Genomic DNA, 25,113 nt, shown 5'->3' with positions numbered 1-25,113 from the left:
AGACTCAGGCAGCTGCAGGGATTGTTAGGCACTTAGAGCACCTGATGTTCTTCCAGTAGAGCAGAGATTTGCTCTCATGACCTGAGAATATCACAGCCACCTATGATTCTAATTCCAGAACATCCTATGTAATTTTCTACCCTCTGTGGGCACATACACACTCTTGATACACACATACACATACAAATAAAATAATTTTAAAAATTTACTTTTGATCCACCACAACCTATTTTTCTTGATCATCAAAAAAGTTTTAAAACAAAAGGCATGAAAATTGTTCTCAATGATGAATCTAGAGATATAATTAAATATGACATACAACCTTTATTCAATTGGGAGCATGGGAAAAATCCTAAGAAGCAATTTTAGAACAAATAAAAGAAGTCATCTTTGAGTCCTGTCCTAGAAGGTATTATGAAATTACTGTCGAATTTCTCAACTGTGCTACTGGTAATCATGGTTGCATATAAAAGTATCCATTTCTCTAGGAAATATATATGGAAGTTAAGCGAGTTAACCACTTTGATGTGTAACATTCAAATACTTTAGCACACAGAAAAACCAAAAGAGAAAACTACATCATGGCAGGGGATGGTCTTATGGTGATCTGTAGTATAGGGATGGAAGGAGATGCATACACCACTGTAACATGAGGGCCAGGCTCATTGGGGTTTCTGTCCCACCCAGTCCCCCAACCATTTAGTCCCAGAGAAAATCACACAGAGATCTCCATAAGCTTATAAAATGATTGGCCCATTAGCTTGGGCTACTTATTAGCTCTTGTAGTTATATTAACTCATTGTTCTTACCTATGCTAGTCATATGGCTCGGTACCTTTCACAGCAGGGCAGCTCACATCTTGCTTCTTTGGTGGTCTGGGCTGGACTTGGGGAAGAGCTTCCTCCTTCCCAGAATACTCCTGTTCTCATCGCCACACCTCTACTTCCTGTCTGGTTGACCTGCCTATACTTCCTACCTGGCCTGTCAGCATTTATTTAAACTATGATTGACAGAATACAGACAATTCTTCAGCACCACACCACCTCTGTTTGTATAAACCTGAGTGCAACTTGGTAAAATGTAGATTTTGATCCCACAGAGAATTATGAGAAGTCTGTTCTTGTGGGCTAATGACTGAGATAGGCTGCCTATGCTCAGCACCTGCTCTCAGGGACTGTTGCTCATGCTCAGTTGGTCTTAGAGATAAGTACTAGGGAGGGAGTGATAAAATGCATTTCGGGAACTCCTATTTTGACTCAAACTCCAATATGTATTAGGATTCTAAGTGATACTCTGAGTTGAGTTGGGTTTATGCAGAGGATAAATGAGGGAGGTTGATTGGCAGCAAGCCCAGAATCCTCCTAGTGAGCAGAAAGGAAGGAAGTAATACTAGCAGTTAGAAAAGAAAAACTGGGAAACAATGCAGACTCAAAGTAGCTCTGACGCCCCTCAGGGAGACCAGAAGCTGCATGGAAGAACTATGACCTCCTGGTGTAAGACCCAGGATGGATGCTGCAACCTGCCTCAGGCTAGGAAACCTTAGAAAAGATGAGTGTCTTCAGCAAAAGCAGCTCCCAAGGAGGGCTTTTTGATGCAGTCTTGGTAGCTTCTGCAGGAATCCTCTGCCCTCAGTCCTGAAAATGTCCAGTCCATATTACCAAGCCCCTTGCTTCTAATACTGTCCCATATGTAGTGTTAATAATTTTATAGCAGTCAGTCATGCATAATTGTTTATAACACCTATTCAACAACTATGTTTTATTCTTAAATATAATATAAACATTCTTAGTATACTAATTATTTCAATTTTTTTTCAAAACATAACTTAATATTCATTAGTTCATTACAATATGAAGTTTGGAAGTTACCAAAAAAAAAAAGAATAAATGTTAACTTGAGAGAACAAACAAGTATTGGAGGATGAAAGGCTAAGCCAAGATAGTTCAAGGGCAAGTGAAAGTTCATGAATTGCCCTTTTCAAATTCTCACAGCTACTGAGTGATAGAGCAGAATCTAGAATTCAAGTTTGCAAGACCTATGGACAACGTTTTCATTACACTCTCATGAATGAATATATGGACAGTCTCTTCATGTCTCTATCATGTGTGAATAATGAGTCTCAGCAAGAACATAAGTACCTTCTTGCTCACGACAAAAGCAAGTGAAGCTTGTCTCTAAACACCTCTTGTAGGCAAAACTTGTGCAACTGCTCAACATTTGAAGACAAGGGTGGGATGGTTTAATATTAAATATCCTGTAGCTAGTACATCTAAATTAATAGCTACACACAGATTTTCCAATGGTCAGTGCTTTAGAATATGGAACATTTCTATTTTACATCATCTTAATCTTCTCCGGAAGGTGTTTTCCTGTCCTGCTCACTTTGTCCCTTCAGCTCCTTCACTAGTGTGTTTTTCAAAGCCTGAGGCCACACCAAAGATTGCTGCTCTTATTACCATCAGGAAATAAACTTTTTTTATAATCCTTGTGGCTCATTTTTCCTAGAAGACAAACTTGACATCCTCATCTTTTGGTCATGGTCCTCCATGACCCAGATGCATTCTGTATGACTGCAAAGAATCAGACCTTGGTGCTCAAGAGATGACTCAGCTGTTAAGAATGCTCATTGTTCAGTTTTACCACTCACATTAAACAGTTCACAACTGCTTAAAACTTCTGTTTAGGCCATAGACATGGGTCTTAATCTCATATAGTCATACATACATTTACATAAATAATAATTGTAATAATAATGAAAATTACTAGCCCCTTTCTAACACAGGGATAGGGCTCCTTTTAACATCTCTTTATGCATTATTGCAGGCAATCAGTCTCTGCTTCCAAACTGCCAAATGTTATATCTATTTGTTGCATTTTATATATGAGTTACATAGCTATTTGCTCATATACTTACTAGAAAATATGAATTTATATATAGCACACACACTTTGTACACAATGTAAAGGGTAAGAATCTTCTGTCATCTCCTCAAGAAATTCGTAGGAGTTGTTTGTTTTTCTCAGCACTAGCAGTTACAGCCTTGAAGGATGAAAATTTAAACAGATGTATAGTTGACTCATTTGTTAAATCAGGTTTTTAGTTGAAAGTGGACATCAATAGTAGGATGATCTTTGAATCAAGAGATGTCAACTTTCATCTTAGCTTTGCTTCCAAAAACTATCTATGGGTCAGAGAATGTCTGAAAAAAATAGATTTGCAATTACTATACCTAAAAGGCATTCAATTTAAAAACAAAACTACTACAAATACATTTCCATAATAGAAAGAAACATTTTCATTCACTGTGGTTCTTTTAACTGACCCTTCCTTGCTATTTTTTTTTAAATTGAGATCTTTACAGAGTTCTCCCCAAAATATTTCTTTCTTTTCTTTTCTTTTTTTTTTTTTTTTTTTTGAGAGACTGGACAGCTTTATTGATGAGGGTCAGGTACGTGGGCAGGACAAGACCTGTGCCCAGGCTTTATGTTTTTCCTCTGGCCTTGTGGGTGCAAACTTCTCCTGGAGTTTCTTCCACACGCTCTTATTCATCTCCTGAAACTCTTCCAGGGTGTCTGTGGACAGGATCAGCTTGTATTCCACGGACAGGCCACTGAAGCTGGTTTCTCTGGGGCGAGGGTACTTGTGTTTATAGTAGTTTGAATGCAGTCGTGCTAAGCTTTCGTCCATCTGATCACAGGCCTCGGGTTCTGCCACCTGGGTGTTCTCTCCCTCCCAAAAGGCCTGTGCTACCCGCTGCCGCAAGTAAGCGCCCAAGTCTCGGCCCAATTTGGTCTCGTCCACTGGCCATTCCTCACAGAGCTTAAGGAAACGACGGTAGCGGAGAGCGGCCATCTTGGGCCCCCTCCCAAAAAATATTTCTTAAGGTTTCCTCACTGATAGCTCTACCCCTGGTATCATGAAGCTGAAATCATAGTGGAAAGATAGAAGAAACAAACAAATACATAAATACAATAACATCTGCTAGTTATATTATACCCTATGAATAAAGAGAATATGTTGCTTGGAGAGACAATCACAAGAAAAAAAACGTGGTAGAGGTCATGGAAAGTCTTAGATTAAGTGAGTGCATAGACTTTGAATCCCCTCAAAAGAATTAGTGTAACAGAACATATAAGGGACTTTTTCTAAAAAGCATTGATCCTCACTTGTGTTCACAAGGAAACTAAAAGCAAGGCACAAGCTATCTAATGTTTCTAGTAATTGTCCTTAGCTTACAGTCATCTTTGCTTCAAAGGATATTAAGACTAATCTGTGTGACAAGGGACAGAAACTACAACCCAAGATGACTGAAGGATAGAACAGCTCTCCAATGAAGGCAGGGGCCAATAATGGGCAGGCTATGACTCATTCAAGGGACGTGGAGAAAGGAAGAAAATGCAGAAAGGAAACTAAGAGAATTCTCTAAAAACGCTTAAGGATATTTTTTCTTTATCTGATGTATAATGGAAATTGAATAACTATTGCAGGAGAGGCATTATGGCCCTCAGTCCTGACGGAACAAGACATGGAGAAAGTTCTGCCTCAAAGATCCTTTGAGGCGTCTAGGAGGGGCTTGCAGAGGTGACTCAGTGGGCAATAGAGCTTGATGCACAGTCCTGACGACCAGAGTTTGCATTAGAGAGCCCATGGAAAAGCAGGGCATCCAGTTTAGAACTGTAATTCCAGTTCCAAGTTGAACTAAAACAAGAGGCTCGCTCGGTCTGGTTGCCTCACTGACTAGTTGAGAAAACACAAGTTCTGGGTTCAAGGATAATTCCTACTTCAAAAGGTAAAGGCAATAGAGGAGAACATTGAACATGTTCTTCGGCTCTTTGTGCATATAGCACAAGTATTTGTACATATACTCTCACATACATGTATGCAAATAAGTTAAGGTTCCTATTGCTGTTATAAAATACCATGACAAAAAAAAAAACAAAACAAACAAAAAAAAAAAAACAAAAAAAAAAAACCTTGGGGAGGAAAGGGTTTACTTCATCTTCCACACTAGAGTCTATCACGAAAGGGAGTCAGCCATAACTCAAGTCATACACCTAGAGGCAGAGGCTAAACAGGGAGCATGGAAGATTGCTTACTGGCTTAAGTTTACTTTCTTAGATACCTCATAACAACATTTCCAGGGGTGGCACCACCCACAATGGGCTGAGTTTATCCAAATCAATCATTAACCAAGGAAACATCCCCAACTTCCTACAGACTTGCCTATAATCTTATATAGGCATTTTCACAGTTGCAGTTCCTGGCTTGTATCAAGTTGACAAACAAATAAACAAACCTGAAGCTACAAGTATTCTCCATTATGCTGGTTCCCCTAGACCAGTTTCTCTCCACCCACCTGGTCCCACTGACTAGCTCCTGCAGCCACTTATAAAATAACCACTCTGAGGCTTAATATTAGTTACATACCCTTTGGCATACTAGCTCAGGCTTCTTATTAAGTAACTCTTAAATATTAAATTAACCCATTTCTAATAATCTGTGTATTACCACGAGGCTGTGGCCTACTGGTAAGGTTCTGGTGTACTTCTCTTTCAGTAGCTACATGGCGTCCTCCTGACTCCACCTACTTTTTCTCTATATCTCTATTCAGATTCCCCCATTCTGCTAAGTCATTGGCCAAAACAGCTTTATTCATTAATTAATAAAAGCAACACATATACAGAAGGACATTCCATATCGCAAACCTAACTGCTACAATGAATATTTAAACAAACAAACCTTTAAAGTAAACAGGGGTCTAGGAAAGAAAAGGAAGATTCAGGAGTTAATCAAAAAACACCCAGATCTCAGGCCTTCAGATTAAGTAGTAAGAAAACAGTGGCCTTTTAGGATTGTATGATTTGGGTAGCAGCAAGGATCACGAATATTAACATGACCTCAGGTGGCTGTGTAGATGTCCAGTCTGTGTTGCCTCAGAGCCAGGTTGATGTCCTCAGCAAGTACTGCTCCCAGAGACCATGCTGAGGTCCATGGCATGTACTGATGCCAGAGGCCATGAGAATGTCCATGGCCTTTGCTGTCACTAGAAACCATGTGGGAGCCCATGATCCATGGTCCCTCTGACTATAAAGGAAAAGGAAGCTACTTTTGCAATAATATAACTGCAGAAACAATTGATGGCTTCTGGTAAGGAAGCAGGTCTGGGGAAGAACTCAGGTGGATTTTGTTGTTGCTGTTTGTTGTTGTTTTGTTTTGTTTTGTTTTTTGTGAGACAGGGTTTCTCTGTGTTGCTTTGGATCCAGTCCTGGAACTAGTTATTGTAGAGCAAGTAGGTTGGTCTCAAACTCACAGAGATCAGCCTGCCTCTGCCTCCCGAGTGCTGGGATTAAAGGTGTGCCTGGCCCAAACTCTATTTTCTTTAAGGGACTGGTCACTAAGAGTTTGTTAATGCTCCAGTGAGTATATTTGGCACAAATTGGATTTGTTTTTTCTTTTCTTTTCTTATTCTTTTCTTTTGGGGGAAGGGAAGGAGTGAAGAGTTCACAATGGTGGGGTCTGGGAGCAGGTCTAGAAGCACTGGGAAGAAAGTGTGATCAGAGTACATGATATGAAATTCCCAAATAATCAATAAAAATATTATATTGGGAAAAACATCTGCATGATCTATCAATTCAAATAAAAGGAAAAGAAAAAAGTCTTGGGAAGGCAAGATCAAATACATGAAGCCCTCACCCCTACTCTTTGGCTGCCCAGACCCTCTCTCTGTACCTTTGGGTGGCATGGGTGACTGGTTTCTGTCATATCTTGGAGAGCCCATACATCCATGTAGAGGCACCTACTGCATGAATCTTTATTTAAAATATCCCAGACAGCTTCTTTGGAGACCCAAACTACCCCATAGCTGAAGACTTTGATGGAAATGTGGCACATTAGAACACACTGGCATCTCAAAAGAGCAACTTAGAAAATCTGGGTGAAAGTTGTTGATATCATTGATATTCTTGTAGATGGAGCTAGATGCAAATAGTCAGGACTTCTAGCTCCATCACTTCTTTGGACAGCACCAGTATTCACAGGGCATGGAGATGCTTATGCAATATAGAAGTTGAAGAGAGAAGGAAGATGCCCCCAAAATGAAGGGTGTTACTAATGAGGTGGCAAAAGAAAACTGGGGTGACCAATGACCAAAACTTTGCAAATTACCTTAAAGCCATTGCCACTGGCTTTGAGGACAGAGAGATTAGAATCCACTTTGTTTCTATGAGAATCTCACAGTGACTTCTTGCAGTGATTTTCCTGAGTTTAATTGTGTAAGCACTACATTTCCAGTTTTAAACACATGAAATATGCATGAGGAACGCTAAGGGAACTTGATCTTTAACCTTTCTAATGACTTCAGTATTTTCGTCTGATGCTTGTTTTTGTTTTATTTTCCTTAGAACTCTAATGATGACACTGAATCTCAGCCAGCTTGGCCTCCTTTGTGCTTATGAAAACGGAGCAGCTCCCTTTGTCTTTAGAAAGTGAATATACTAAGCTCAGATTATGTGTTTTCACAACCCGGTGGTTGCCTTAAAGGGTAGCACAGGACATCTTTGTATCACCCCCAAGGTATTTACCAATGAGAAAGAAACCAGACTTTTTGCATCATAAGGCAAAATGGGATGTAGCCTCCTGCAGAAAAGGCTGTTAGGTTCCGTCTGGGTGAATGTGGCTGGAGAGGGAAAGGGAACTGATGAAATCTGACAGAAGTGTGTCTCTCCAGGCATATGGTGGGGGAAATGCTGTGCCCTTTGTATGTTAAATCACTGCCAGGCAGAGACCTAACATTTTTTTGTGCTCTCAAGCCAGCAAGAGGGGTAAATAACCTTCTTGGTAACACAACACAGCAGTATTGGGCACATTAAAAAATGACAGTGCTATTTCACATTAGAAGTTGAACATATTTTAAAATCAAAACTGAGAGTTAGGACTCTGAGAAAAGGGAGAAATTTTGTGTACACGAGTGTATGCCTGGGAGAATGCTGGAGTATATTTTTCTCTGCCTATGTATGTATATACTCAAGTGTGTCACAAGCGTGCTTACAAGTATGTATGCATAAGGGTATACATGTGTATATCTACATATGTGTATATACATTTATGTGTATGTGTGGACTTATGCATGTGTGTGCCTGCTTCTGTGCATTCAAATGTGTTTGTGTGTATGTATATGTGGGTATATATCTGTATATATGTTTATGTGTATTTGAGTATATATGTATGTATATGAATGTACTTGTATGCATGCATATTTGATTATAAGTGAGTGTGTCTTTGTGTGTATCCATGAATTTGGGTATATGTGCATATGTATGTTTGTGCTTTTGAGTATGTGTGTCTATGTGTATATTTTCTTATAAATTAGTGTTTGCTTATTTATATTTGCTTTGTTCATGTGTATGAAGGCATGCATGTATCTATATGAATATATGTATTGTATAATTTTCAGTAATATTTTTGCCTATTCATGTGTTCATGTGCATTCATGAGTAAAGATATATATGTGTATATGAGTATGTGCATGCATTTGTGTACATTTCTTTGGACATTTATGTAACTCTATTAAAATGAGTGTGTGCTCATGTGTGTGTTTGGGCATGGGTGTATGAGTACATATTTGTTCATACATGAACCTACCTGCATGTGTTTATATGTTAACATGTACATATATGCTCACAGTGTGTATTATGTGAATTGGTGCCTATGTGTACACATGTGTACATGTGTATGTTTGTATTCATGTTTGTAGGTAAGTATGTATGAAAGGGTATATGCACATGTACATGTGTGTTTCTATGTATGTGCATGCAGGCAGGACTTTTCCATGTACAGCACAGTCAGAAGTACCTTTTCTATGAGTTGGTCTTGAGTCAGTCTTAGAGGAGAAGAATAGCCTGGCAAGAGCAACGAGAAACTTTCCCCAGGATATGACTAACTGGATGAAGGGCATCTTTGGTTTTGCTTTGTGGGAAAAGAATCAGCATCAGGCTTCTAGTCAGGAGAGGAACGCACAGGCATATACGTAATTCTAGCATGAGAAAAGCCATTTGTCTCCTGCTTCACAACCGATTTGCACCTGCCATATATGTAAAGGAATTTTATATGAACTAAACATCATTTCTGCTGCTCCAAGATAACAAATGGGAAAGTAAAACAAATGTGAAGCCAGGACTTGCCTGGTGATCAATCCAATGACCCTAAGGCTATCCTAGACTCCCTACAGCAGCTCTGCTTAAATATACTTTGAGCAAGGTAGAAAGCTAGCAAGGATTTAAAGGGGAAAAATCTTTCAGGTTATAAGGCTATCTCTTCTATAAATGCCACTTACATTTCCCAGGCCACCCACTGTGTGAACACTTTTCACATAATTTTCTTCATTCTTCTCAACTGTTTAGAACATTTTCCATAAGATAGCAGAAGGAGACAGAGTTTACATCAGACCCTCTAGCAGCACACATGGGTTGAAATCTTTACTTACTTGCTTGCTCAAGCTGAAGTAGCTTTACCATAGACACCCTCAACAGCTGAAAACCAAGAGCTATGGTCAGTTCTAACAACAAACACCTTCGTTTCTTTAAAGAAACATACTCCTGCACCTTAATCCCAGCACTTGGGAGTTTGAAGCAAGCTTGGTCTACAGAGTGAGTTCCAGGCAGCTATGGCTACACAGAGAAACCCTGTCTCCAAAAAACAAAACAAAACAAAACAAAACAAAAAAAAAGCCAAAAGCAAAACAAACAAGAAACCTTACACACTTTTTTAAAAAGTCTTTTCCGCATTACATCCCAGAACCTTTTATAACCAGGTGTTATTTCACACTTAAGGAAGACCCTAAGTGTGTCAAAACTTGGGACTGACAAGAGAAGCTACCTGTGAGCAGTTTGTCCCCTTTCCGGTTGTATGCTGTTGTTTGTTTCTGAATGTATAGCCACTTTTAACTTGGCATCTGGGATACAAGTATTAAAAATTGAGAAAACCTGTTTTGACTGCCAAGAACTTTTATTTCAATTTAGCCCCATGAATATTTCAAATATCTGCCAGGTAATGGTGCATCATCTTCACAAGGATAGCATCAAGGAGCATTTTCATTTCTATTACACAAGCTCTCATCTGGGAGAAGCATTTGAAGCTCTTCCAGCCACCTGAAGACTCCCATAAAGCTCTTTCATCCCAATTCCCAGCCGACACCTGGGAACAGACAAAATTGACTATTTTTTTACAAAATAGTCAATGACAGATGAAATAGGGATTTGAGTAAACTTCCAAACGAACTAGAAGTAAATTTAATACAGTCCTATCAAAACAAGCTGTTATTCACTGGATTCTTTCAAACTGTATTAAGAAAATATGAAAAAAGAACAGGCAGAAAGTAGGTCATTTGATGTATCAGACAATAAATCGGACTGTGATACTAATGTTCTTATCAAGTGCTCATTACCTGCTCGGTACTACTCTATATCTTTTCTGTGGCCACATCATTTGAACCTAGCAATAGTCTTATACACAGCAATCTCAGTCTTCACACTAGTAATAAGTGTGTACTGATACACACTCATAATGGAAAATATGGACTAGGGATGAAGGGAACAACACTGGATGCTGAAGAATTTTTTCATACTGAGTTACTGATTCAAATACAGACACTTTCCATTAATCAGAATCGTTTTTAATGAATTCATACTCAGTGATGGGCATTTTGTTGATTATCTAGTTAGTCCTGCCTAAAACTGGCATATGTATTCTTAAAGAATTACCTTTAGTGGCAATAGTATACCTTGTAAACCACAGGAAAAATGGAAGGATTGTGTAACCACTGACATCATCAATCACACTTACACCCACCCACCCATGCCCCACACACAGATGCACATGAGAAAGAGAAAGAAAGAGAGAGAGAAAGAAAGAGAGAGAGAGAGAGAGAGAGAGAGAGAGAGAGAGAGAAAGAGAGGGAGGAGAATTAAAACAGTTTATAAATGCATAGATAATGAATTTAGTTTAAAAAATGCCTAAATGTATAAACAATCTAACCAATGTGATGCTTTATCTCATTAAAAAATAACAAACTTTTTCATGGAAATGGATACCAGGAGATGGGTATTTGTGGGTGACATTGAGGCTGTGGAAGACAGTAGCTGTGCATATCTGATATTTGAAGCAGGCACCTGTGTGCATTTTTTATGTAGTCCCCCTACAGCTTGGCTCAGCTAGGTGGGGCTTTGTAATAAGCTTTCTTGCTAAACAATCTTAGATAATCAACCCACAAATCATGACACAGAGACTTAATATTAATTATGAAAGCTTGCCCTTAACTTAGGATTTTTCCAACTATCTCTTATAACTTAAATTAGCCTCTTTTATTAATTTGCATTCAACCACGTGGTTTGGTTACCTCTCCTCTCTACTGTATGTCTGATTTGTTTCATGTCTTCTTCCCAGAGTTCTCCTCTCTCTTCCTCTCTGCCAACAAGTGTTAACAGAGGTTTCTATCCTGCCCAGTCCTGCAGCTGTTCAGTCCCAAAGAAACACACAGAGGCCTACATTAATTATAAATTGGTTGGCCTATTAGTTCAGGCTTCTTATTAATTAACTCTTGCATCTTACATTAACCAAAAATTCTTGTCTGTGTTAGCCACATTCCTTGGTACCTTTTTATCAGTGAAGCATTATCATCTTGCATCCTTAGTATCTGGGTGACAACTGTAGACTGAGCCTTTCCTCTTCCCAGAATTCTCCTATTCTGGACTTCCTTTCTATATACTTCCTGCCTAGCTACTTGCTAATCAGTGTTTTATTAAACAAATACAAGTGGCAAATCTTTACAGGTATAAGACCATTGCCACATAGCATTTCCTCATTTTTTTCCCTTTTTCAAACAAGGACTTTGAATCTAATCTCCTTTGTTAGCTTTTATCCTGACCATTACCCATAACAACTTGTAACCAACACTCTAAACAAAGGCAGACATCTATAATCCATTTTTTGGAATGTGGGTATAAGTTTCTAGGCTACTTCTTGCTGATTGGGGATTTTGGTAATCTCATGAGGACCTAAAGAAAATTTAGGACTTATTAATTAATATCCTGTGAGACTTAATCATCTCAACCAGCAGTCTTGTGGCTGGATGTAGAACTCAGAGAAAACTCCATTCCTATCAGAGAATTTTCAGAGGGTCTTGGTCCATCAAACTATATTAGTTTGGAATGAATCCACAGATTCTCATCCTCTGTGGAAACAAAAGAAGAACCTCTTTTCCAAAGCAACATATCCTTAGACCCAAATTTTAAAGTCAAAATACCATATATATATATATATATATATATATATATATATACACACACACACACACATATATATATGTGTATATATATGTATACACACACACACACACATATATATATGTTGGTTTAGCTTTGCAGCCCCCAGAATCAAATCTCTGTAGTCAAAAATTCAAAGAAAACACAAAAATATACATAATCTATTCTCTCTGTGTATATTATATCTTTACATGGCTTATTTTCCTTACTCTTTCAATCTCTGACTGTATTCTGTCTTTTTAAAGACTTTGCTTATTTTATTAAAACTAATTTTTATAACTGTCTGTACTCTTTTTCTTCTCTCTCCCACGTCTACATACATATACCCAACACTATGAGGTTTTTTTCATCTATTCTGTCTTTATTGTATATCTGTAATTATTTTTTGACCAGGAGAGCTTTTTAAAAAAATGCTAAGTGGACATGTTTAGGACCAACTTTCTGGTCCTGCCTGTTTATGCCACTCAGTCCAGTGTAGCAGAGGTATGTTCACCACCTCTGAGAGCCATGCACACTGCCCCAGCTCCAAAGTGGCAGCAGGTCTATGTTGCCATTAAGCAACTAGTAGCATGTTGCTCACAAACCCCATTTAAGTGGTCTGCCTCCTTGAAGAGCCAGTTTCCTGCTGGTAGCATGAACCAGGAAGCTCCTGTTTCTTAACTGCATGGCATTTTCTTCTAATGCTGCTTAAAGATGTTGCTAACAAACAAAGACTATCTAAAAAATGTGACTACTAAGCAGCTGTGCTTAGCTCTCATTTTTGTGGGTCTAGGAGTACTCTTTTCTTTTTTTAGGTCTTATATGGATCCATGCCCCAGATGGTGAACACCAATCTGTTGACAGAGGCTGCTCATTCATTTCCAGCTGCCCAGAACCAAAATAATCACAGAAACTGTATTTATTAAAACACTGCTTATCCTATTAGCTTATGCATATTTCTAGCTACCTCTTATATCTTAAAACAATCCACTTCTATTATTCTGTATATTGCCATGTGGCTGTGGCTTACTGGGTAAAGTTCCAGTGTCTGCCTCCTGTGGTATCTAAATGGCATCTCATTGACTCCTCTATCTGCTTGGAATTCCTGCCTTACCCTATTCTGTGATGCAATAGGCCCAAAGCAGCTTCTTTATTAATCAATGTTATTCACAGAATACAGAGGGGAATCCCACATCACCTCCCCTTTTCTGTTTAAATAAAAAGAAAGATTTTAACTTTAGCATAGCAAGATTATGAACAACAAAACAGTTATCAAGCAAGAAGTATAGCTACAATATTTATATATACTTTATTTTTTATCATAACTAAGGAAACTATCATAACTATAACTATAACAATCTATTCTTCATTTCCATCAAAAACCCCAAAAGTATATAATATTACCTAAGTTAACAGGAAATGCACTGTAAGCAACTTCTAAAACTCTAGAATTGACAGAGACATCTCGCTGCCTGGACAGTCACCCAAAGTTCTTCTGTAACGTTGCAGGCACCCATCTTCAGCCTATAGGCCCACAGCATCTGGTAGACTTTCCCATGAAGCATGAAATTTGAAAGACAGTTCCGCCTATATTGGCAGTTTGTCAGTCACTTTCTTCTGTATCCTGCAGAATGTCTGGCAGACTCTTTCATGAAGCAAGAACCCTGATGGACTGCATCACTTTTAGGCAAATTCAGCAGTCATTTTTCTATGTCCTGCATGTCCAGTTCATACAGCATAACAATCAATTATGCAGTCCAGGCAAGAGCAGTTTCTTGCCCGATAGAACCCATAAGGAACTTCTTCCATGCTCATCATCCTCTTGAAGTAGATGGGTACTGCCAGGAGTAGATGTGTCTCATTGTCATGAAAAGTCTGAGTTCTTTAAAACATTTTAAATGACATATTGTTTAGGTCTTTGAAAGGTTTGAAAATTATCTATCTAACTAAAATATATCTCTGTACATCTGGAAAGCCTAACTAACATGACTACAAGCTTGACTATTATAGATGATAATTCATTAACTTTATTTCTTAATTATACATTGTATTTTTAAATGAGCTTCACAAGCACAATACCTTAATCAAGAGCAGAAATATACATATTAGAAATTGACTTTAAATTTGTATTGATAAACCAAGATCCATACCAATGCAAAGTATTCATCTCTATAGAACATCCCCTTTCAAATGTAAATAAAAATTTATAAACAATATTTGTGAATTTGGGCATAGTTCTCCCAGACTGCTTCCTGCTTTTTGTTGGGCAAAGAAATTTTAAGGGTTTATGAAGACCTTTGGGGGGGGGGGGTCTTGTTCCATTGATTCCTTTATATGTTCTGTGAAAAACACTGGCTAATAAAGAAGCTGCTTAGCGGGGCCTATAACAGATTTTGTTACATGTATATTCTGATTGCTCTGCTTCTGCTGTTATTATACAGTTCCTGATAGCAGCATGTGTGTCTATCATGCTTGAAACCTGGTACCTGAGCCAGAGCAGGCACACAGCCATGTCTCAGTGAAATGGTTTTCTTGATGTGGTATTGAAAAAGATGCCTCACAAACAGTGGACCTAAGAAACAGAACAGTGAATACACAGCACATAGTTATAAGGCATCTCCTATGTCCGGGATTTGACATCAGTAAATTGTTTCAAACCCTATTCTAATAGAGTGTTGTTAATGAAGACTCACATACACAAAAATATTGCAGTTTGTTTTATAATTATTGTTGAAGACAATAGCAGCAATAATGAAACCACCTTGATGAATCTCCAAATCAGAAATTTTTCTCAGTGGCTCTGGTCTTTTCTCTTCCTCTAAGTCCTGTTTTTCTCTAATCTCTTAATGTTTTTGAGGCATATTAAGAATATCATAATTCCCATAGCTGCAAGTCTGCTTAGCCTTGCAGCTATTCACAGCTTGCTTGGAAACATCTCGAGCTTGTCTTTAACCAAACTGACTCTAAAACTTTAACAAAACAGTTGGCAACTTTCTCATGAGCTAGAACTGACTCTTGGATTTTTGCAACATTCTTTCCACCTGGTGGGAAAGAAGCTGTAAAGTTCAGGAAGATACAGGATCTGAAGAGGCCTAGTAATCTCAGAAAGTTAAAAGTTATATAAGGGCCGTTCCCAAGGCCATTGCTGGGGAAGGGGATTCTCCCTTAGTTGGAATTGCAAGGGGGACAGGAAGCTTGGCAGGGTCTGTGGTCATCACTCACCCTTGAGTGAACTTTTCAGGGGTGATCCTTGAAGGTAGTTCCAAAAAGCTTTCTAACTTACCAAGGTATATTGGGTGGAATCTTTTTTTTTCCTCTCTCTGAATTATCCTTGGTGCCTTATCTGGGTTGAACAGAAGTTTTGTTTTTTGTTTTTTGGTTTTGGGTTTTTTTTTTTTTTTCATATTTTTCCAGTGCTCGGGGAGGGAGGGAGGCTCAGTAGCTCATTAGTACAGGAAGTATTTTGTGTCAAGCAAACAGTATTTCGATGCTATGATAATTTTCTTCTTTTCCTGGAGAAACACAAAGTTTTGATTAAAATGGCATTTTAGAGTGATCAGTGGGAGATACTGAGCTTCTGTTAAAGACAGGTTGAACACTGAAGTTTTACAAATTCTTAACATACCAAAGACAGGAAGTCAACTAACAATGCTATGCTAATCTCTAGAGTAGTGAAGACATTATAGGCCCCCACATTTTACTGTACTAATAGAACTATGAGGAAAGATGCATGGAGGGCATCTAGCTGAGCTTTGCCTGACACTGAGTTATCTCTAAATGTACGCATTGTTATCACGCATGTTTTCTGCTATCTTTCCGTCTGCTTAAGCAGTAATAGCATGCACTCTTGTAGATATTCAAACCTAAACATCACATATATCCTTATGTTTAAAAATATCTGAAAATGGCTAAAGAGGAAGTGTTTTCTGAAAATCCTTTCACTGCAAATTAAAGAGGCAGGAGGTAAGGATTAGCAGCAGAGATTCCAGGGGCTCATTGCTTCCTGGGTGCCTACTGAGTTCTTTGCTCCTCATTCATTATCTTGATCCCCACCAGAGGAGGTAGGAGTTGTGAAAGACCCCCAGTGTGGGGAGACTCCCACTCAAATCTCGGGATAACACGACCCCCCCAGTAACTCACGAGAGACCGTCCTTGCTGCAATCACACAAGGTTTAATGATGAGATGAGATGGGAACCAGTGCACTGGGGCCGAGACTCATAACCCATGCAGGGGAAGAGTTCGACCCTGAATGACCGGGAGAAGGGGCTCTTAAGGGAAGAAACCATTGCCCAGTGATCCGAAAGGGGCAGGGAGGGTGTAGAAAATTCCGAGAATACCAGTGATGATCACAAGGGGGCAACTCCCTGCCTCTCAAGATCATTCCCAAAGTCATAATCAGCTAGTTTCTTTCTCAAGATTATTCTCAAGATTACAATCTAACTTTATCTTCAGCTAGTTCCTGAAACACAGTCACTGAACTGGCTAATCCTAGATTCCTGATTTTTCTCTCCCTGCTGGGGGGGGGGGGGGGGGGAAACTGGATTTATCCAGGGCTTTCTTTGGGGAGACCTGGTTTTATCCAGGTCTTTCAGTTGCTACTACCTTCATTGTAGAATTGGTAGAATAGAAAGATTAAGGGAATCCATGGAGCAGTGGGTGTTACGTTGTCATGTGTGAATCTTTAGAACCACTGCTCTAAACAAATTGCACAGGCCATGGCTTGCTTTGCTCTCCATTTGTGACTGTGAAGAAAGCCACTTCCAACCCAGCAGCTGAAACTGGGCTCTGGAAATTTATTTAGATTGATGACACATGCATTAATGTAGAAATTTAAGGCAGACTCTCAGGCTAAAAGGAGAAGCAGTTCAAGAATAGGTTGGGCTACTTGTATAAGGACACTTACTCTCTCTTGAAAGGCACAATCCATGGTTAGTAACTCATTTATTGGCTAACTTCATCAGCTAGTCATAAGAAAGTGGTATTAACTACTCAAGGTTGAAAATGATGGTGCATTACACGACAAGCATCATGTGAACTAAAGACCAACATGATATTTAACGTGTTGCAAATTATGTTGCTAAAAGCAAGTACTAAATATGTTATCAAAATGCAAGCTTGAGGCTTAAAAGCATACCTTCCATGCTACGGTGTCAACAACTTGGCTCATTTTGATCTCTGCAGACTTGTATATGTAGGAAAGGTATAACCCTTTGCATCTATGTGCTGCCGTACTTTCTATTTAACCTTCTTATTTCCAGAGATGGAACCTAGGGCTTTGAGCATACTAAGCAAGATGGAAAGACCTCATGGTATTTTGATCAGAAATACCAAAATTTGGCGTAGGTCTGATCAAAATATTTATACTTTTAAAGAATAACTACATGACACCTGAAGTATAGCTAGAAAAGAGCTGCCAAGCAAGTTATTCTAGCCATCATATATCTATGTAGTATCCTATACTTGTCTATTAGGTACAGAATAATGCCTCTCGAAAGGATCTAACTTCGCGGAACCTATAGTGGAGATGGGGACAATCTAAAATCAAAGAAGTAAGAATATAATTATAACTCAGTACTGATTTCTGTACAGGAAACTGTCCTTGGAGATGTATAAGTAAAGAGATGATGGGTGAGAACATCCCAGGGAAAATGACTTCAGAAGCAAAGGAGAAACAGGCCAGATAGTAGCACACAAACTTACATACAAAGAAGTCATGAAAAGATTCCTTGGTTGAATGAACAAAGTCTATGCAAGATTTGAAAGACAGTTCACAAGGATGAATCATCAGGAAGGTAGAACTCAGAGAGTTTGGGGAATGGTAGGAAATTCATCTGGAAAGGTAGTCAGGTACAGTCCATGTAGAATCATGTAGATTCCTAGTGGAGTCTAATAAGAAAATAGGGGTTGTGGACCACCACAGCTGGGTTGGACCTAAGGACGGCACTGAAGCAAAAGGCAAGGGTTACCAGTTGCCCAGCCTAACCTAATCTTTCGAACACGTGCATAAACCAGACATTTGTGATTTCTAAGGAGCTCTAGGTTATAGGAGGATACAGCATAATCATAGATGTGCATGACGTTTGTGGATCTACATTACAGGCTGCATGAATCCACATACCCTTCACCTTTTTACCAAGACAATGTTCTACACATTAGACAGGAAATGATTTCTTAATCTGGTTGAATACCCCTGAAAACTCAAAGCTATGGTGATGAGAGTGTGTTACCATCCAAACTATAAATAAGATAATGGCAGAATGAGGTATTATCATTCATTTAACCATTTACCAATCTGAACAGAGTAAAAAATCATCACTATATACTGGTGACTTGACTTTTATGTTTTATAAAGCACATGGAAGCCAAAATGTCTTACTTTTCTGGGAAACTAGATCACTAATCTATAGATGTGGATAAGATATACTGTGTTACAAAAAACATGCAAAAGAAGCACTTATGGATAGAAGTAATTTTCAAATAACATCTCAGAAACTCTGCAGAGGAAGTCATATAATTAAGTTTTTGTTTGGGAGTTTAAAATAATAAGTAACTTTTACTCACAATTACAGATTATTGTGATTTACTATAATTTATGTTTTCGAATCTATCACTGTCACTCAGCATAACTAAAATCTGATAAAAATTGTAGTCTGAACATCAGGCTTGAAAATTTCTATGCATAAGGTTTTACCCATAGTTTTAAGCTTATGCTCTGAAATAGATATATAGCCAGTTATCTTCCTTTTTAGCAGAAGGTCATTGGAATTGCTGTTTTTCTCCTAGCCATTGTCTTAAGTATTCACGCCCCCTCTGTGGTCATTGTGTTTGTAATAGTGCCATGTGTGTTGTGTCTCCTAGCTCTACATACAAACTACTACGCTTACAATCTCCATGAACCTAAGTGCGTCAGTGGCGTTGGGGATGCTATACATGCCGAAAGTGTACATCATCATTTTCCACCCGGAACTCAACGTCCAGAAACGGAAGCGAAGCTTCAAGGCCGTAGTCACAGCAGCCACCATGTCATCAAGGCTGTCACACAAACCCAGTGACAGGCCCAACGGCGAGGCAAAGACAGAACTCTGTGAAAATGTAGACCCAAACAGTAAGTAACTCTTTTTTTCATCTCTCCATCCTACCTGAGAAAATTCTGGAAAATGTGATATGCATTGCTGCTCTCTGGAGTAAGCACGCCTTGTGGATGGTTTGCCGTGATGGATGGTAACTTTTCCTCATCTGGTTTTGATTTATCGCTGCTGCCATTTTCTTGGTAGAAAGCTTTTCAGAGTTCTGCCTCCTCTCCTCCTTCTCTTGTCTCTTTATCCTTTGCTCCAGAAACATCCAGTGGGAATAAACATGCCTATCAGGGTTCCTTTATCAGACCCTTCCACTGGGAGAGTGACTTCCTTTTAGGAGGACTACTTCCTTTGGGAAAACAACTTCCTTTTAGATAAGTAGCCATACCCAGTGAGCTGCAGCCTTAAAAGCAAAATTAAATTATTAATGAACTTTAGAAGCATGACTTCCTTCAACTGGGATGTGAATTTGGAGAAATTATTTCAAAGCAAGTCTTTTAGAATTAGAAGCATACAATATTGGGAAAAATTATTAAACTTCCATTCAAGTATACAGGGCCATAGACCACCATAGGCAGCACACACTTGGGCTCAGTATCCCCTAAGACATTGAAGAAGAAAGTCATTTTGTAAAGGACAAAAACTTAGAACTGTGAGTCAGAAGTGTTAGACTCAATACACTGTGTGTCTTATTCTTAACTGTCAGATGGTCTTCAGCATTACCAGCGAAGGACCTATAACTTGATGGGCATAGGACACCACATAAAGAATACTGTAGCAATTCAGATGTTAGCTGCATAAAATTCTCAATTACCATTTTTGCTAACAGTGTGGTAGTAAGTACAGATTTCAGATTAAAAACCCTAGTACTAGGGTTTGCATTCCAGGAATATTTTAATCAGTTCAGATACTGGCATTCATGGTAGCAATTTCTGTTTTCAAAATCAAAAAGATTTCAAATTTCCTATGAAGTCATTCAAAACACACTGTTTTTAAATTATGGACTACTCTTACCATACTCATACTTGCTAACAGAGACAGAAATTCAATAAGCCAGAGAACTTAGTTTTGAAGAATACTGTACAAAAGACTCATGATCCTGTCACTTCTTCATTTATGAGTGGATATACAAATACTGGAAAACCCTTTCAACATAAGCAAGGGCTTCACTCAAAATCTCAAGAGAAGGGATTATATGATGAGACTGGAGGAGGAAGAGAATTGTCCCAAAAAGAGGGAAGAAACAGGATGAGTATGTAAGCTCTGCCACGCCGCCAGAGCAATGGGCTAATGAGAGCTGGGAAGAGCACACCATGGTGCTCTGTCTGACCTTGAAGGTGAGATAAGAAGTACCTTGGAGTGGAGACCCACTAGGTTCAAATCCAAGACTCTCCACTCAGCACCGTGACTGAGACTTTTCTAAAGCTCAGTATCTTTTTGTATTCTGTGGAAGTAATATTACCTATGTCACAAACATGTTATAAAATATTTGTCTAGCAAATTTTACATCTACTGAATGCCAATGGATTCTATTCCTGAAGGGCAAAGAAAGCATTTTTAAAAGTTCATTTCCAAGTGGTCAGGTAGATGTGATAGTGCAATTAAAGGCCAACTAAATGCCCTGAGATGAGAGGGAATCATCAAAATTAATATTTCTATGATTATATGTATGCCTGTATTTATAATTATATTCATACTGATCAAATTGTATAGCTCAATTTCTATAGCTATTTATAAAATACTTTTATCAAATTTTCATTTCATGGAAACTTTACCCATTCACTAGTCCAATAATAATTTTTAATCATATATGTATATCCATATATGCCCAAGCACACAAATGTAACAAGATTTTTCCCCAAGTCAGTAAGCAGGACAATTGGAAGCCTTTTCCTTGTATTTTTATTTTAAAAATGAACAAATATGAATTTGTGAGCAATAGACAACTAATCCTATAATACTTAAGAATTAATATTTTTGACAGTAGCTAATTTTATGTTCATATCAATGCTTTTTGAGTGTTTGGTTAGTTTCTACAATGCAAATATTAACATTAATACTAACACTACATCAGCCACTTTTAAAATATGTATCATAAACTTTATATGGAAGCATTTGCATTTATTCTGCATAGTAACTCAATCGAGAAGATAAATAGGGAGCTTCTGTGATATGGCCAAAGTCACACACCTACTTAATATTCAAGGTTGAATTAACCCAGTTCATACTCCAAACCTGTGATTGTTCCTCTTTGCTACTGTGTGACCTGAAACTTGACATGCCGGACAAATTCTCAATGCATACATCACTCTTTTGGTATCTTACTTGGAAATATAGTTTATATAATAATAATAATTAAGAATAATACTATTATTGATGGTGGTGGTACTGGTGTTAGTACTGCTGGTGGTATCTCTAGTGGTAATGGTGGTGGTGGTGGTGTTTTGAGGGGAGCTCTTTGCTGAAACATATTGTGCTATAAATATATGGCTGCTTATAGTATTGCCTACAGAGAATATTAACCTTTGTTTAAAGAAAGCTGTCCAGGTAGAGGTTTTATCATACTAAGTCCAAAATTCAAATATTGTAGTATCAATTGGAATCATTGCAGTAATCCCACTGGGAACTCATTGGACATTGACCATTATTTTTTTTTAACTGTGTCATTGTTCTGTTATCAATGGAGTCATAACAAACACTACAGAAAAAAAGTAGAAAAATGAAGGGAATGGGGAATAGTACAATTAAATACAGTGTTTGCCTCTTAAGCAGTCTGAAAGATGTTTGAAATTATTTTTTAACTTCTGGTATTGTGGATCCACTACCCTAAAATGCCACAAAGAATATCTAGAAACTGGCTAAACCACAGGAGGAAATTCACATGCCTCTAAAAATTGAGGTGTCTGAAGCTCCAGCTCTTCCAGAGCATTGAAACACCCCTGTTGCTTCCAAGTCATCCAACAGCACTGTCAGCAGGCAACAGTGTGTTCTGAAGCTGTGTTGTCTAATACAACCAACATAAATCCCAGTGTCTCTCAGGCACCTGAAAGCACAGCTTTTCAAATGAGAGAATGAATCTTGTTTTTATTTGACTTTGTTTCACGTAAGTAGGCAGCCATAGCTGTAAGCACTACACTGAACCTCACAGATCTGGAAATTTGGTGTATTATTGCAAGTGTTTAATCTTGGGCTGTTCAGTCTGAGTCCATAGTGGAGACTAGCTCTGGCATATTAGCATTTCACTAGTAGAGAAAATTTAAGTCAATGAAAATAGAGAAGAATGTTCTGATGCTGTGAAATGTTGTCAAAATATCATATTATGTTGAAAACTAAGTGTGTCTCAAATTCTTCTCCAAAATCTAAATTTTGGCAATGGAGAGACAGAAAATATTTGCATAATTTAAGATATCTGATAAAAGTTATAAACAATAAATTTACTCTCCAACGGGGAAGGTTTTTTTTAAGGTGGTGGAAGATATGTAAGAAGACAGGCCAGTTTATAGTGTGAACTTCAAAGTAATTAATGGACCAGAAATGCTCTCCAATTCATCTTTGCTGTGAACACTTAGTGTGAATGTATCTCAGTCCTTGGTGTTTTCATCTTGAACGGCTCTGCTCCATCACTGCAGCTTGCCATCTGGCGCATGACCGCTTCCACTCATCCTCCACACTGCACATGTCTACATGAAAATGAGCTTTTTTCCAGCTTAAAATGTGCAGCCTTTAAAACTGCCCTCTGTACTGCCTTACTTTTCAAGGATTGAAATTTTCCTCTCGAGTTGCTCTTTCAGTTAAAATTCTGTTAGCTTTAAAGAAAAACATCATTTTGTTGGGTAAAGAGACAAACTTGTCAAAGTGTTAATGCTATCTGTTCACTGTACATACATTCCATATTCCAGGCTCAGACTAGTATTGCCAGGGCCTATGTTCAGATGAAAACAAGCAAGCCCCAAAGGCATTGGGATGAAATGCCAAGACTTTAATTTATACAAAGGTGATTTCTGTCACAGGGGTTCAGAAAAGTCAAACCTTATTTGGATACGTTAGCTATGTCCAAGATGCTGCTCCTCAGAATTTCTTCTAATCCTGGTCTTCTCACCTGCCTTCTGAATTTGGCATCTCTCCCTGTACTGTGAATACTGACTTGCATATATGGTCATGGCGAATGAATAAGAGGATGTGGTCATGCTTGGGCTGTGGCTTATGACTACTCTTATGGTCCCTTTTAAGCTGTATGGATGATATTAATTGGGCAGCATAACTTAATTCCCATGGGTGCATATGACCAGATATGTTCCTCATCTGGAATAGACATACTCATCAGATTCTATGTGACTTACCCTCTTATCTTATGCTTCCCTTGAGCAAGGATTGCACTGCATAATGATGAGGGGCTGTAAACTACACTGGTTCTAAGACGCCATTCATTTTCTAAGTTGATGTCCCCAGGCTGAGGAATAACTGAAGTCAAACACCTAGGTGGATACTGGAAGGTCAGTAGAAGCTAATGACAATAGGCAGGTAGGCAGCTAAGAGCACACCTTATTTATTGAATATGAGAGTATATAACTGATAACAAGAGAAGGTAGATGTTACCTACAACAGATGGGGTTATGCCTGTAAACACAGAATGTGGGGAAGACCATATGAGAAGAACAACAATGTGTATCTCAGGTATACAATATAAAACAAGATAACTTCAACATAAATGTATTCTGATGTTACTTTTTTCGTATTACTATTTGGCATTGACTATATGAAAAACCAGAAATATTCTGTGCTGGTCTTTAAAAAATCATATAAAATAGAAATATCAATAGAAGGAACTTTTTGATTAATAAAAGAAATTATAGGCTGCTGGAAAGTTGATGTGGGCAACAAATTGTACACAAGCAATAATGCTAGAAAGTTCCGGAACACATTCCCATGCTATGCTGATTTGTTAATGTTTCTTGTTTTGTTTTGCTTCTTCATCTGTTTGGATTTCTAACATTCTCAACATGGCGCTATTCGTCTCCATTCTTCTGGACTAACCAAGCAAAGCTGGTCAGCAAGAATGAACTAGACTGAGGTAAAAGGGATGACATCAGGAAGGAGAGATCCAGATAGATCAGATATTTGGGGTCTGGTTCTCTCAGTTATACCAACTCAAGCAAGTACAACCTAGCTGCCTTCAGTTCTATAGTGGAACCAGTACTCCCATGTTCAGAGGTACCTGAATTGCGGTGAACTGGTCTACCCATGTCGATTATATCCACTGAAATAGAGGGTACAATGTCTTTGGGTCTCCATTACAGCCTCTTCTTCAACAACAATAAAAAATAATTGATTATAATAAAAAAGTATATTGTCTGCACATTTATTTTATATATTCCTATATATTTACTTTTCCTGTAGACTGTATACCACCAGTAAGAAAGAGTGTACAAAAGTCGGTAACTTGGTACACTATCCCACCAACAGTATAGCTTTTGACTGCTTCCCAAAAGGTAAGAAAACAATCTCCTTTTCATTTATTTCTGTGTTATTGTCTACACTAAGAATGGAAATGTTTTCATGAACACCGTGCATGACAATAAGGAATTTTATCTATATGAAGAAATGAGTTTTGAAACGTGGTCCACTTATGAATTCAATGACAGCTCCAGCTCCATGCCTGGTATCTTTGCTGGAGAATGTGGTTATAGCTGTAGCAACTAACCGATCACTTTAGAAAATGGGTGCTGTTTATTCTGATTCA

At 38.3% G+C, this 25,113-nt stretch overlaps 2 protein-coding genes across 2 annotated transcripts in view; one reads left to right on the top strand and one right to left on the bottom strand.

Annotated features, from left to right (window-relative positions):
• Grm7 (glutamate metabotropic receptor 7) overlaps window positions 1-24,841 on the top strand; it is an 846,624-nt gene extending 821,783 nt beyond the window's left edge. The window contains 2 exon segments of the mRNA XM_038319039.1: window positions 19,156-19,402; window positions 24,771-24,841. Coding sequence (XP_038174967.1) covers window positions 19,156-19,402; window positions 24,771-24,841 — 318 coding nt within the window.
• LOC119806935 (ubiquinol-cytochrome-c reductase complex assembly factor 2-like) lies at window positions 3,445-3,852 on the bottom strand. The gene has a single exon (XM_038319040.1). The coding sequence runs from the start codon at window positions 3,850-3,852 to the stop codon at window positions 3,445-3,447; it is 408 nt and encodes a 135-aa protein (XP_038174968.1).
• Window positions 24,842-25,113: the final 272 nt, after the last annotated feature.

This window comes from Arvicola amphibius, chromosome 2, assembly GCF_903992535.2.
Source record: "Arvicola amphibius chromosome 2, mArvAmp1.2, whole genome shotgun sequence".
In the NCBI taxonomy this organism is placed as follows: domain Eukaryota; kingdom Metazoa; phylum Chordata; class Mammalia; order Rodentia; family Cricetidae; genus Arvicola; species Arvicola amphibius.
Note: the sequence above shows the minus strand (reverse complement) of the source record. Positions and strands in the feature narration are given on the sequence as shown.

Excerpts from the sequence above, each read along its gene's own strand:
- LOC119806935 (XM_038319040.1), bottom strand. The coding sequence starts at position 3,852 with ATGGCCGCTCTCCGCTACCGTCGTTTCCTTAAGCTCTGTGAGGAATGG.